The sequence below is a fragment of the Tursiops truncatus genome, chromosome 4 (genome assembly GCF_011762595.2).
Source record: "Tursiops truncatus isolate mTurTru1 chromosome 4, mTurTru1.mat.Y, whole genome shotgun sequence".
Taxonomy (NCBI): Eukaryota; Metazoa; Chordata; class Mammalia; order Artiodactyla; family Delphinidae; genus Tursiops; species Tursiops truncatus.
In genome coordinates this window covers 78984119-78997826 of record NC_047037.1, presented here as the reverse complement: position 1 = coordinate 78997826, position 13708 = coordinate 78984119, and the positions used below count along the sequence as shown (strand labels likewise).

The window sequence follows — 13708 nt, the reverse complement described above, 5'->3', positions numbered from 1 at the left end:
TCATAAATTTCAACTCCAGTTCCCACGACTGCCCAGGTGAACAGGTAAGGGAAAATATTTAGAGATGTTTAAGATTACTTGGAAGGTTGTGAATACTTACTTTAGAGTGTAACAAGGAAGTTACAAGTTAGCAAGGTCTGAGTCGAATAGAAGGCTTCCCTCCCACGCACGCCGGAACTTCAGCCAAACTGGCTAGTGTGTTATCTCCTGGGCTCCTTACTCTTCTAAGCCTCTACTCCCTGACCTTTCCTTTCCTTCTACCTGGAATGTCACCCCCACCTTCCTCCCACTCCCACCCACCTCTTCTTGACCCATCAAAACCATATATACTCTGCACGCCTTACCTCTTCCCTCCTCAGAACTCCCACGATACTTAAGGTCTTATTAGACACATTATAATGACTTGGGAACACAGCTTCCCTACTAAAGCCTGAAACTCTAGAACACAACCATCTCTCTTACATATCTTTGTATCCCTCAAAATGCAAGTTGTGTCATATAACCCATTTTGATTTAGAGCCTGAGTGGATGAAGTGGATAGTTAATTTAATTAACAAAACACTGAGAGATGTGGATGGCTTATCTCAAGGTAATTCAAGTGCAGAGGCCAAAATAATTCACCCAAACACTTACCCTGTATTCCTTCCAGAGGATCCTCAGGGAGGGAGAGACCCGCTTTTTAAAGTGCCAGACACAGCGCTAAGCCTTGTAGATAATTTCTGGGAGCTAGCATGGGCTGGGGAGAAGCACTGGGGCTCTGGAGCCACGCAGACCAAGGCCTCCAGCCCAGCTCTTCCACTTACTGGTTGTATGACCCCAGGGAACTTAATTTACCAATTTAAGCTTTAGTTGCCTCATCTGCAAACTGGAGCCTCCCCACCCTTTTTCTTCTTCTACCTAATTAGGTTATGAGAATGACATGTGTGGATGTACATTACCTAGTAGAGTGGCACAGAGAAGGAACTAATGTGAGTCCCTCTTTCTCTCCTCACCCCCCCCCCTTATGTGACGGGGTATTTTTAATTTGCCAACTATATTTGAAGATAACAATACATTCTGAAAATGATGGGTTTTAACCGCTGCCCGGAGTCCGTATGGGAACCAGTCGCCCACTCTGCCCCTAGGTTTATCCTCTGGGCTTCCGTTTGCTGTGACCAAGGGCAGAAAGAGCCTTACCAGGGACCTTCAGTTGTGCTTCATCACCACCTCCGGTCTGCCCTCGGTGACTATGGGGCCTCAGTTCATCACTCAGAAGGATGCAGTCTGTATGTTCCATACCCTAAAGAACTGCTGAAAGTTGGTGATGAGACTCAGGCTGGCTTTACTTTTTTTTTTCTCCTTTATAAAATTACTGTGATCACTGAACTGAATAACCAAACTTCTTCCATGGCTAAATGATCACATGGCTTGGTTTGGGTGCTCTGGAACACGAGAAGGCGGGGCACGGTGGTGTGACTTAGCTCTGCTGTGGAACTTGCAGCAGCAGTCTTCATCCCCTGCTCCTAACGAGTTGTGATGTTCTCAGCTGTGTCCTCAGCCTGTGGGAAACCGTGAAGATGGCCAAAGATGACTCCACTGTTCGTTGCTTCCAGGGCCTGCTGATTTTTGAAAATGTGATTATTGGTGTAAGTAATGAGTATTTTCCAGGAAATTCTGCTCTTCCTGTAACTATGATTTTAGATCAATCGAAAGTGAGAGTTTAAAGGGAAATAATGATATAATGAGTGGTTCCCTACATCTTTTCTTCCTTTTAAGAAGTGTGTTAGTAAAACATGCTAACTAGAAGTTAACTATATAAATAATCCTATATAACTATGTAATATATCAAAAGACCATGTGGGAAAAAAAAGAGAGATTTCCCTCCCAACTTTACAACACAAGAATCTAAAAGCAACCACGCTAACCACAGTCAGTGTCCAAGCACTCTCAACACACACGCTTTGGTGTGTCTTTCCTACCCCTCCTTGGTTTGATTTCCACAGCCTCCACTGTTAAGGTTGTTGGGGACAGATGTTTGCATCTTCCTGTGCTGGTCACACGGGGCGGGGGGGGGGTGGCAGTACTGGGATGTAAGGGTAACTCAGAGGCCAGGCTGCGTGGGCGCAGTGTGGTGAGAGCACTTAGGAGCCAGGATCACTGGCTCTGGGCCCAGCCCTGACTATGACTCTGCGTGACTCCGGACAGGTCATTGCCTTTCAGGGCCAAGATCCTTCATCTATGAAATCCAGGGGGCAGGAAAGATAACCACCAAGGTTCCTCCCAGCTCTAATGCTCCATGGCTCTCTGGCACAGAGAACATGACCAGGACCAGTTTAAATATTACAATCCAGGAATATGGACAGTGGGCAGTGGGAATGGGAGTGAGAGATTATCTTCGTACAAGAAGTCATTGTTTGAGCGGTTCATGCCCCAGGGGTTTTATAGATGGTCTGAAATTGTCTGGGTCTCCTGACAAAGAGCGAGAAGATAGAGCGAAACGTGGAAGGAGGCATGAAACCAATATGTAGGATGGAAGGAGCTGTTTGACTTCCTGGCAATGAGGAGTTTAAGTCAGTTGCTTAAAGCCTATGCAGGGGACAGAGTTAGTCTCTCTTAGCACCACGCCTCTACTCCTCTACCCCTTTCCCAGTGCCGCTCTCATGGCCGCCAGCCTGACAGAATCCCCTCTGCCCCCAGATGTGCGGCATCGCCCTGACTGCAGAGTGCATCTACTTTGTGTCCGACCAACACAGCCTCTACCCATTGCTTGAAGCCACTGACAATGATGACATCTATGGGGCAGCCTGGATTGGCATGTTTGTCGGCATCTGCTTCTTCTGCCTGTCTGTCCTGGGCATTGCAGGCATCATGAAGTCCAACAGGAAACTTCTTCTGGTGGTAAGACCTTAAAACTCTCTACATTTCTCTCCTGGACCAATTTAGATGGATTGTTTCTTCTTCCCTGAGCACAGTGCTTTGGTTTTCAGTGGGGTAGGAGGGAGCACAGAGTGCCAGGTGAGGAGGGAGTAGAGGGGAAGACCCTCCCTGCAGTGAAGATTATCCAAGTGGGGTCAAAGATGCTCTCCTCTATGGGAAGTCCAGAAGAGTCCAGCACAAGAGAAGCTGAAGGGGAGACACCTGGAGGTCACCTGTTGAGTATTTTCCAGATCTTCGCTTCTCTGACTAGTGTCTGCATGGGCCCAACAGATACAGCGAGGAGCTACACAGGCCAAAGGAGAGACAGTGAGAACTCGATAATTAGACTTTTTCTCTTGAGAGTAAGTAGTTTAAAATATTGTTTTAATAGTAATCAAGTGTTGATATATTAGGATATAAATCACAAAATATGCACGAATTTTTAAGAGAAAGCATGAGCTTTTGTAGGCATTTTTGAGCTCAAGGCTGATGATGTTGTGGGATGGCCTACACTTCCCATTTCACGCATTCACTCTGCTTTTCAGGGACCCTAGAAACCCATGCTGGGTGACATGTAGAGAACAGCTGCAGCTCCCACCTTCCTGTGGAGGCTCTAACTCTGTGCACCCATAGGGAGGCTTCTGCCCCAAACCTCAGACAATAGGTTGTGCCCTGCCTTTGCAGATGGGAGCAAATTTGCAGCCAGCCGGGCTAAGAACCCTCGGTGTTGGGTCTAAACTTCTACTCCCTTCCCCCATGCTCAGGACAGCAGTTTCTCGCCCTGTGATGGGGCCCCATCCTCACTCCCTACCTGAAATAACTCTCCTAGCCAAAGGCTGCAGGACCTGAGTTCCACCTTCATGGAACGAGTCCAGCAAGCTAAGGTGCTTGTTGGTTGGAACGAGTCCAGCAAGCTAAGGTGCTTGTTGGTTGGCTTTTCCTGTGAACTAACATCATCCTGGTACCTAGGGAATGTAGAATGTTTACATTCTCTGGGTCTTTAGTGTGAGTTAGTTCCAGGGCAAAAGAACCCACTTTTTCAGGGTGGGGTTAAGGAATGCAGGGAAAGGTAAAGAAGGGGCAGGTGTCCTTAGAGACGAGCTTCAGCTGCATCCCAGCCTCACTCTGGGCCAGTCACGTGTGTCTCGCACAGCCGGGAACATCCTTCACCACGCCTGGCAAAGAGATGGAGCAGCGCGCCCTCCACGCGGCTGGAGGAGAGAACACCTGCACCCTGTGCCTCCTTTCTGGAGCGTCTCTAAGGGGCTTCTGAGCCTCTTTAAAGGGAACCAGCAAAGCTCTCAACAAAGAGCAATGCAGCCGCTAATACAGAGGGAGGCAATGTTATGAGGCCTCTGAAGGGGTTCCTCCTGTTAACTGAGAGAGAGAGAGTTAACAGTAGCCAAAGCCTTTTTCTGGGCGGAATGGTTAGGGCAGCAGAGGGTGCCGCTCTGAGAACCGCCCCTGCCCAGGGAGGGAGAACCGTTTGCCCTGCGCTCCTCCGCTAACACCGTCACAGCGCCCCTTCTGCAGAAGAACCCAAGCGCCATAAGCGTATGTGGAAGGCTGAGGACAGCAAAGACAGGACTCTTGCAAATAGTCCCCATCCCAGCTTCGGAGACCATTTGTCCTTCAGATATTTGCCAGCCATAAACGGGGGCAGCGTGTTGTGGAGCCATCACATGTGCATGCGCACTCTACCACACACACACAGCAACAAAACACACAAGGCGCTGTTTCCCTCAACTGACCTGATGCAACTGGAGTGGGAGTGAGTGAGAGAAGATGCCGGTGAAGAGCTGTGTACCTGGAGGCTGCCTGCTCCTCTCTCATAAGACTGGACGTTGCCAAGAGGGAAGACGGATATTAAACGCAGCCCTATTCATCGTTGACCTCGGTAATCCTCAATTCTCAGTAAACCGTAAAGAAAATGTCTCCCAATGAGAGGGGAGTTCTGAGTCTCTACATAGTGTGTGATACGCTGATTCTCTTGCCAGCCATTGGACGAACACACACGCACATACACACACACACACCAGTTCATTCTCTTGTATGTTTTTCCCAGTTAAAATGGAAATGCAGGGTACTGAACTGAGAAAGCTTTGTATTCAATAGTTGTTTGTTCTCTGGGGAAAGGAGAAGAGTTGATCTGATTAGCACCTAGCACCAAGTCTGGCTCTAAGCAGCTGATCAACGAGGGTTTGTTGAATAATTATGTAAATGGTCAGATAATTATATTTAGGTGAATGTGCTGCAGAAAACATAACAGTTATTTGTAAAAACAAAACAAAACAAAAAACTCTCTTTGGAGGTAGATGTAATTCTTGTATTCCATTTGTTTCCCTTCCAGTATTTCATTCTGATGTTTATTGTATATGGCTTTGAAGTGGCATCTTGTATCACAGCAGCAACACAACGAGACTTCGTGAGTACAACCTCAAAAGACAGAGCAGAAATGACCATATGAATCATCATTACCATCATAACACTACAATAACTGACACATATTAAGCCCTTACCCTATACCAGGCATTGTAATATGCACATTAATAATAAATATATAATTTTTCTCCTCATAGTAACCCTATGAACTAGGTATTCATTTTATAAATAAAAATAAAATGAGACTTAAAAAATAAAGTAACTTGTCCAAGGTTACTCAGCTGGTAAGTGAAAGTGGGATCCTGAATCCAGGCCGTGTGATTCCCGGGGCCCAAGCTTGCACCGCCGTGCTCTTCACTACTCTGCCACAGTCACTGGCCTTCCACTGGGATGAGCAGTAATCCACCACATCTGAGACATCCTCCCATCCAGCACCCTGCTTTCTCTCCTTTTTTCCATTCCCTGGCCTAGGCCACCCCACAATGCCTGTCTACCCTTATCTCATTGGAATTTCTTTGGAGATGGGGGTCTTCTCCCTACAAGGGGGACTTCCGCCACCCAGAGCAGCCCTACTCCCACCCCCAGCCCTACTCAGTGACTCTGAGCTCAGTTTTACTCCAGGAGACAATGTTCAGGGACCCCAGCAACATGCCGAGCAAATCACTTCGCCTCCTTGAGGATTACTGTGCTAACTCTTCCTCTTGTGTTGCCTCCTCCCATAATAGTTCACACCCAACCTCTTCCTGAAGCAGATGCTGGAGAGGTACCAAAACAACAGTCCTCCAAACAATGACGACCAGTGGAAAAACAAAGGAGTCACCAAGACCTGGGACAGGCTCATGCTCCAGGTAATGCCTGCAGTCATGGGGAGATGCCATTTGGTACCTAAACCAGTATCCAAGGGCATATGGACGGTTAGGAATGAAGTTAAAGTGTGGGGACCACTGCCTCCAAGGGGGCTTCCTTCACAAAGTGACTTGACATAGGCAAGTTCCTCTATTCCTCTCATTTACTGGCAGGGACTAGGGGGTGTACACATGACTCAGTGGGACCCCTAGATCTATATTTTATTTTAAGCCATGATGTTGATTAGCTTCCATTTATAGGAGTAATGACATTGGTAAGAAATTTAGATTAATCACACACTCTGCCTCTTAGAACTCAAGCATCACTTACATTAAAAAAATGTTGCCTCCGGGCTTCCCTGGTGGCGCAGTGGTTGAGAGTCCGCCTGCCGACGCAGGGGACGCGGGTTTGTGCCCCGGTCCGGGAAGATCCCACATGCCGCGGAGCAGCTGCGCCCGTGAGCCATGGCCGCTGAGCCTGCGCGTCTGGAGCCTGTGCTCCGCAACGGGAGAGGCCACAGCAGTGAGAGGCCCGCGTACCACACACACACACACACACACACACACAAAAGTTGCCTCCACCCCACAATGAACTCAAGTGGCAACTATTGTCTGCTTTGCTTGTTTAGTACCTTTTCACACCTGTGGGCTACTCCTGTTAGGGACCAGAGGCTATGATTTGATTTGATCACCTGTTTTCCTCTAACTGGCAATCATAAACTTATATCCACATTTACCTCAAATACCATCAAAAGTACAAGTCTTTCAGAATGCCCACTCTCACCCCTACGCTGCTGTATGTGAATTCTCATCCCTGCATAAGCCCTCGTGTGACACAACTCTCCCATGGCTCCCCCCCGACCCCCTCCCCACCCAACCACCTATGTTTCCCAGTCCATCATCAGCAAACCCCCTTATAGCCTCCACCCCTTCTTTGAACTCTCTCTTTACCCTCTATCTTCTAAAATTTCCTTCATTTAGTCTAATATTCCTGTTCTATAGTTTTTTTAGCCCATTAGGACCTCCAATCTATTGGCCACTTTTTCACTTCCTATCACTCTTCTAAGTCAAGTTTTTTTTTTCCCACTATGTTAGCAAAGAACTAAGCTTTTCAAATGAAAATGTGAATGCTCACACATTTGAAAATCCACTTACCAACTTTATAAAGCCCAGTCTGAAATAAGTCTGTTTCAAACTTAACCATTTCCCCCCAAAATGCTCAGGTCAAATTACAGAATGATTATTTTCTTTGGTGAGATATTTTCCATAATCCAGTGGCAAAACAGGACATGCTTTTAAGATAGTCACTTTATCACCAAGTTTGCTGAATATATTTATCTTAAAAGTTGAGAGATGCAGTAGTATTTATTTCTTCCCTTGAAACATTTTAGCAGAATTTATAAACTGGAAGGAAAGTGATGTGAATTGTGTTTTATCCCCTCTCCTCAATTCTATCTAGAGTAATATGAGCTACGTGTTAAGTGATCTTCCTTTCCTATGTAGAGGCAGAACCATGTGCCACTAGGTTTTGGTTATTTTTTCCAGTTTATTTTCCCCCATTATAAAAATAATACATAATTGCTCCAGAAAATGTTAAAAATACAGAAAAGTAAAACAAGAAGAATTACTCACGATTTCTTCACCACAAAAATTTTAATTTTCTGATTCTCAATTTGCTCATATGTAACATGAGAATAATTATAACTCTCTCACATTATTGTAGCAAGATATTCGTACTAATAATGATTAACATTTTTTAAGGGTTTACTATGGGCCAGGCATTGTGCTAAACGTGTTAAATGTATTGACTAATTTATTCCTCACACAGCTCTGTGAGGTAGGTACTATATTTGTCCCAATTCAGTTAAGGAAAATGAGACTTAGAAAGTTTAACTTGTCAAAGGCTACAGAGCTCATTAATGGCTAGTAAGGTAATAAATGTAAAAGTATTTTGCAAACTCTACAATGTAATACCTTAAAAACACCTTCAGCTCTCATTAGGGGATTTTTAGTAAATGTAAGATACAGTATAATTTCCATATCTTCTTTCTCCATAAAGTCTCAGTTGCCACCTTGGTGGCTCTAGCAAGGATTATGGAAGAGAATTTTGTTTCTCTCATGTGCTGACAGGACAATTGCTGTGGTGTAAATGGACCATCAGACTGGCAGAAATACACCTCTGCCTTCCGGACTGAGAATAACGATGCAGACTACCCCTGGCCTCGTCAGTGCTGTGTTATGAACAACCTTAAAGAACCTCTCAACCTGGAGGCCTGCAAACTAGGGGTACCTGGATACTATCACAATCAGGTGAGTCCTTGCTTCTCCCAAGACCTGCCAGGAGGTTTTTCTGCTGTTTATGAAGAAAATACTGGTTAACTGTAGGTAATAGTCTCTCACTAAGGAATTCTGCATCCTTTTTCCTAAACCTCATGTTAACTATTTCCTTCTCTGTTAGTTAAATGTAAGTGCTAATCTAGGGCTGATCTGGGAAAATTTACATTTTAATAAATGAACAGAACGCGAGAATTGCAATAGCAGAATCCAATTTTGTTTAAATGAACACGATTTGTATAATGTATAGAATTAGTATTTTGAAAAGTATTTATATCAAAGATTTGCTCTATTTTTGCAAAATGTAAATTGAAAGGGATGATATACAAAAGGAATGTTTTGCCAGTTCCAAAACAAAGGCAATTGCTGAGGGTAGATGCAGTAATGGTACACCCACCCGCCTCATTCAGTGGTAATGTAGGATCGTCTTAATAAAATTATTAGATAGGTGATTTGGGTAGAAGCTAATTCACATACAAGTGGTTTTTGAAAAAGTGTTTCCAGCCTGATGAGAATGATATGATGATCATGAAAACAAACATCAATTGAGTACTTATCAAATGCCAGACACTGCTCCAAGTACAAAACAGATATTAATTCATTTAAGGCTCCGTGGCTAGTGCCAGTTTGATCCTTATGTTACAGAAGAGGAACTGAGATACAGAGATGCTAATAATTGCCTTGCCCAAGGTCATGCAGCTGGTAAATGGAAGAGTCAGGATTCAAATGCTAGCAGCCTGGCTCCAGAGCCCAGACTCTAAACCAAGAAAGAACTTGGTAATAATCCCAAAAAGCCCTGAAGAGAATCCTCATACACTTGACGTCAGCCTCTGAGATGCTTCCACTGCTGTGCATTACCACTTTGAGGAAAGCTAGTTGTGTGCCAGTACATTAAATAATTGAGAAATGCCAGACTCTTTGGTCTTGCAGGAAATAATACAAAATGCCCTTTCAGAATGAACGACATGGCACTGCTGGTCATCATGCCACCCCTGGAAGGGTGCCTGGACTAGGATGGGTTGCATTAATCTGGAAAATGACATGGGAGTGATACAGATTATTCTGCAGAATTGTTCAGAGCGACCCTCATTTAGCCTTTTAGCAACATTGTTTTGGTATCATTTTAATTAGTTATATTCAGACTGCTAAAAAAAATTAAATTTATTGCCTATAATCACAATATGCAATATAACGATCACTCTGAGGAATAATAAACTGCTTTTAACATTTCAGCCTTGGAACTAGTCCATGCAGACGTATCTTGATTGGATTGTAATTCCATACAAACTGTATCGTATCTTTGAAAGAGACCAAAAAGGATGTTTGCCATCAGATGATTGGTTTATTTCACAGCCACACTATTTTCCCTCACACATAGAACATTCTAGTAATAAGGGACACTTTTGTCACACCCTCCCTAACAGTCCTTGGACTCACCACGTCCTCTACCCACTATCTATACCACAACTACAAAGTCATGTCACTGAGCAGTACTCCCACACCAAATTCCTGCATCTTGAAATTCCTCTCTGTCCCTGACTCCCTGTGCTCCTACTTTCTCAATCTCACTCATTCTTCACCCCTGACATAATCTCTTATCTACTCATCCTTCCTGCTTCTCCCTACCCTGGTCTCCCAGATTCCCACATGCCACCATTCTCTCCGAGTTACAGGTCCTGCTAATTCTCCTATAACAATCCTTTTCCACAAAGCAAAGTACGCCACCTCAGTACCTCATATACTTTACTTCTATTATTGCAGTTGATACTTTGAAATATAATTATTTGTTTGCAAGCCTATTTTTTCTATGAGTCTCCTTGAGGACCATGCATCCTTCAATTCTGTATCTTCAGTACTTAGCATAATGCCTGGCACAGAGAAGGCATCAATAAATGGTTGGTGGGTGGGCAAATGAAGAGGTGAATGACCATTTTTCACATCCAAATTGTAGCTTTGCGAGATCTGCAATGCACAAAGAAAGGCTAACAAAACTAGGGAAGTTGTCACAAGTGTAGTAATAATAGAAACCCACCAAATGTCACATAGCATGTCAGACGCAAATATATATGTTCTTACGTCATGGTTCATCTGCCCCCAAAATACTGTGTGCAAATTCTAATCACTACACCTCAAGAGCATTATGATGGAACTAAAGAAGATCAAGGTAGGCGCCACTACAATGAGAAAAAAGCATCATGAAAGGCACTAAATGAGAAGAGGTGAAAAACTGGGGCTTTTGTCTGTGAGCTTCATGAGGGCAACACCCATTTCTGCCTTGTCACAGCTGAATGCCCAGCCCAGTGCCTGGCACTGGCATAAGTGGGTTTTTATACATATTATTGGACAAATGACCACTTCCCAGGATTGTCAGGGGGATCAAATGAGTGATGGATATAGGAGTGTTTGTGAACCATCAAGTGTGTCACAAATAATATCCTTGTAATTATTACTTCTTATCACATTCCATTCATCCTAATCAGGTGCCTGCTTTGTGCCAGACACTTGCTCTAAGTTCTAGAGATTCAACAATGAACAAGATAAAATCCCTGCCCTCGTAGAGCTTGCACTGTAGTATGGGAGACAGACCACAAACAAGTTACCAAACCAATACACAGTAAATTCCAGGTAGTAATAAGTGCCATGAGCAGAAATAAAGCAGGATATAGAAAATGATGGGGGGAAAGGTATTTTTCTCTATGGTTGTCAGGAAAGGCTTTATTAAGATGATATTTGCACAGGGTTCTGAATTAAGTGAGGAAAGGAGACCCTCGCTTAAAAAAGATTGAAGAAGAGAGTTCTGTAAAAAGGAAGCAGCAAGTGCAAAGGCCCTGAGGTGGAGGCCCTTAGCTTTTTGGAGGAACATCCGTATGGCAAGGCTGGAACAAGTGAAGGAAGAGTAGGAGGCAAGCATGAATCTAGATTTTGTAGGGACTGAAGCTTATCAGATTTGTGGGGAGGGGGTTCTCCTCAGGAAATACAGTTTAAACTACACATGCAAAACTAGGTACAGGACTTTGAAATGGTCTTGCGAGGAAGCAGCCCTGAGCCCAAGCTCATTAGCTTTGCAGTGAAACAACCTCCTCTGGTGGCGGCTGGGGTCACAGAGAGAGGCAGGGCCGTATCATACAGCACCTCGTAGCCATTGTGAAGACTTAGAATTTCATATTAAGGGTGGTGGGAAACTTTCAGAGGGTCTTGAGAAGGAAGGTGAAGTGATCTGACATGTTTTACAAGGATCCCTCTGGCACTGTACAAAGACTAGTAGGGCACCGTGGGTGGACTCGGGCCTCAGGGAAACCAGCCAGGAGGTGATTGTAGGAATCCTGAAGTGAGGCCGTGGTGGACCAAGGTGGTAGCAGGAAGTAATAAGTGTTTGGATTTGAGATATATTTTAAACCCAAAAGTGTTTGCTTAAGAGAAAAACAGTTAAGGATAATTCCAAGATTTTTCATTTGAGCATCTAGGTGAGTGGGGGAGTCAGGTAGATGGAGAGGTGTAAATGGGGGAGAAATCAAGGCGTATATAGCAAAGGCAGGACATGCAAGTGGATGAACCAGGGACTGGGGCAGGGTTAGAAAGGATAGAACTTCAAGTGGCTACCTGGAGACCCTGGGCGGGGCCTAAACTTCAAGGTCAGCCTTTCTAAGACATTTCTCTCTGGATCTCAGTGTTCATAAAACCAGCCTGGTCATGGCATCTCCTAGGCATTCCTGTGATTCCAAGGGCTTTAGTGGAGGTCGCTCAGATGGCAGGTCTAGACCCATACGTGTGTATCACTCCAGTACTTTGCATAGAGACTAGAACAGAATGTGCTACATATAAAACTTACCAGATTATGGCATGCATGAATGAATGACTCGATGAATAAAGAATGATTCACTCTCTCGCACGCACCCCGTGGCTCTTCTACAATACTATAAAGATATGTTGAAATATGATGTCAAATGAGAATTTACGAAGCATGGTATAGGAGTTCCTTTAATGACTAAAAAATAAAGCCTCTAATTTTCACTAACTGGAAGAACTTTTATTGAAAAACAAATCAAAAAGTGACCCTGCCCTCAAACACCAAAATCACCAATAAAATCTTTGGGGAGAGGAAAAAACTCAAATTTTATTAAGAATACTTTACATTGCCACATATTCAATATGAGAAAAATGTTATGCTAAAATAGCAGCACCTCGGTTAGATTGAATGCAAAAACAAATAAATATGATATAGAATAGTTCTTCATAAGGATTATTCCTATAGATTATTCCTATTTCTTCAGTACAGCACAACAACCTAGTTGTCCACAGGAATGTAGAAATAGCCTGGTTATGTTAAACTGGATGTTGGGGTGACATTGATTCAAATCAGCTTCCCACCCATCTCTTACATCTCTTTTCTGGTCCCTTTCATGTGGATATGGAATCGCCCACTCCTCTAGGGCTGCTATGAACTGATCTCTGGACCAATGAACCGACACGCCTGGGGGGTTGCGTGGTTTGGATTTGCCATTCTCTGTTGGACTGTGAGTATTTCCCATCACATGTTTCATTTCTGGGAGGATAGTGATAAGGAGAGACCTTGAGATTGCCCCTGGTTAACCCAAGCACGCTAGACTGACTAGAAAAAAAGCTTAGACCTGAAGGCTAGTCAGGAAGCTGCTGGCACCAGGGCAAGGACAGTGGATTCCCTCGGGAGGTAGGGCGTGAACTTCCCCTACCAACCAGATCCTTCTCTGGCTGACTGGGATGCACTTGTGTGCTCCTCCATCTCTCCAGATCTCATAAATTCATTTCAAGTAGATATCAAAGACTGTCATCTCTCTAGATGCCTCCTCTAACCTGCCTCCCTCCTTCCAAAGAGCTGCCTTCACCAGTCTCACCTTGTTCTTCTGACCACTTTATGTGATGCACATGCAGCAAGAGGGTAGAATGGTAGGTCTCAGCCCTGAATGCACATTTAAACCTTATGGGGAGCTTGGGGGACAAAAGCATACCTGAACCCCAACCTCTGAGATTCAGATTTCAGTTGATCTAGGTGCAGGACCCAGGTCTTTTTTTTTTTTTTTAATTTTCCAGGTGATTCTAACTTGTTGTCAGGATTAAGAGCCATTGCATTCAGGAAGCAGTCCCAAACTTTTGGTTTCAGAACTCTTTTACACTCTCTCAAATATTACTGAGGACTCCCAAAAGCTTTTGCCTATGAAGGGCCTGTATCTATTGATATTTACCCTGTTGGAAATTAACACAGAAATTTTTAAAAA

The 13708-nt window shown here is 44.2% G+C and overlaps 1 protein-coding gene across 1 annotated transcript; it reads left to right on the top strand.

Moving 5' to 3' along the window:
• The first annotated feature begins 1528 nt into the window (after positions 1-1528).
• Positions 1529-13073, top strand: UPK1B (uroplakin 1B). Its single transcript, XM_019922287.2, has 6 exons — positions 1529-1625; positions 2677-2877; positions 5246-5320; positions 6003-6125; positions 8253-8432; positions 12887-13073. Exons 1-6 carry the CDS (start codon positions 1557-1559, stop codon positions 13028-13030), a joined length of 792 nt encoding a protein of 263 aa, XP_019777846.2. The 5' UTR covers positions 1529-1556; the 3' UTR covers positions 13031-13073.
• Positions 13074-13708: the final 635 nt, after the last annotated feature.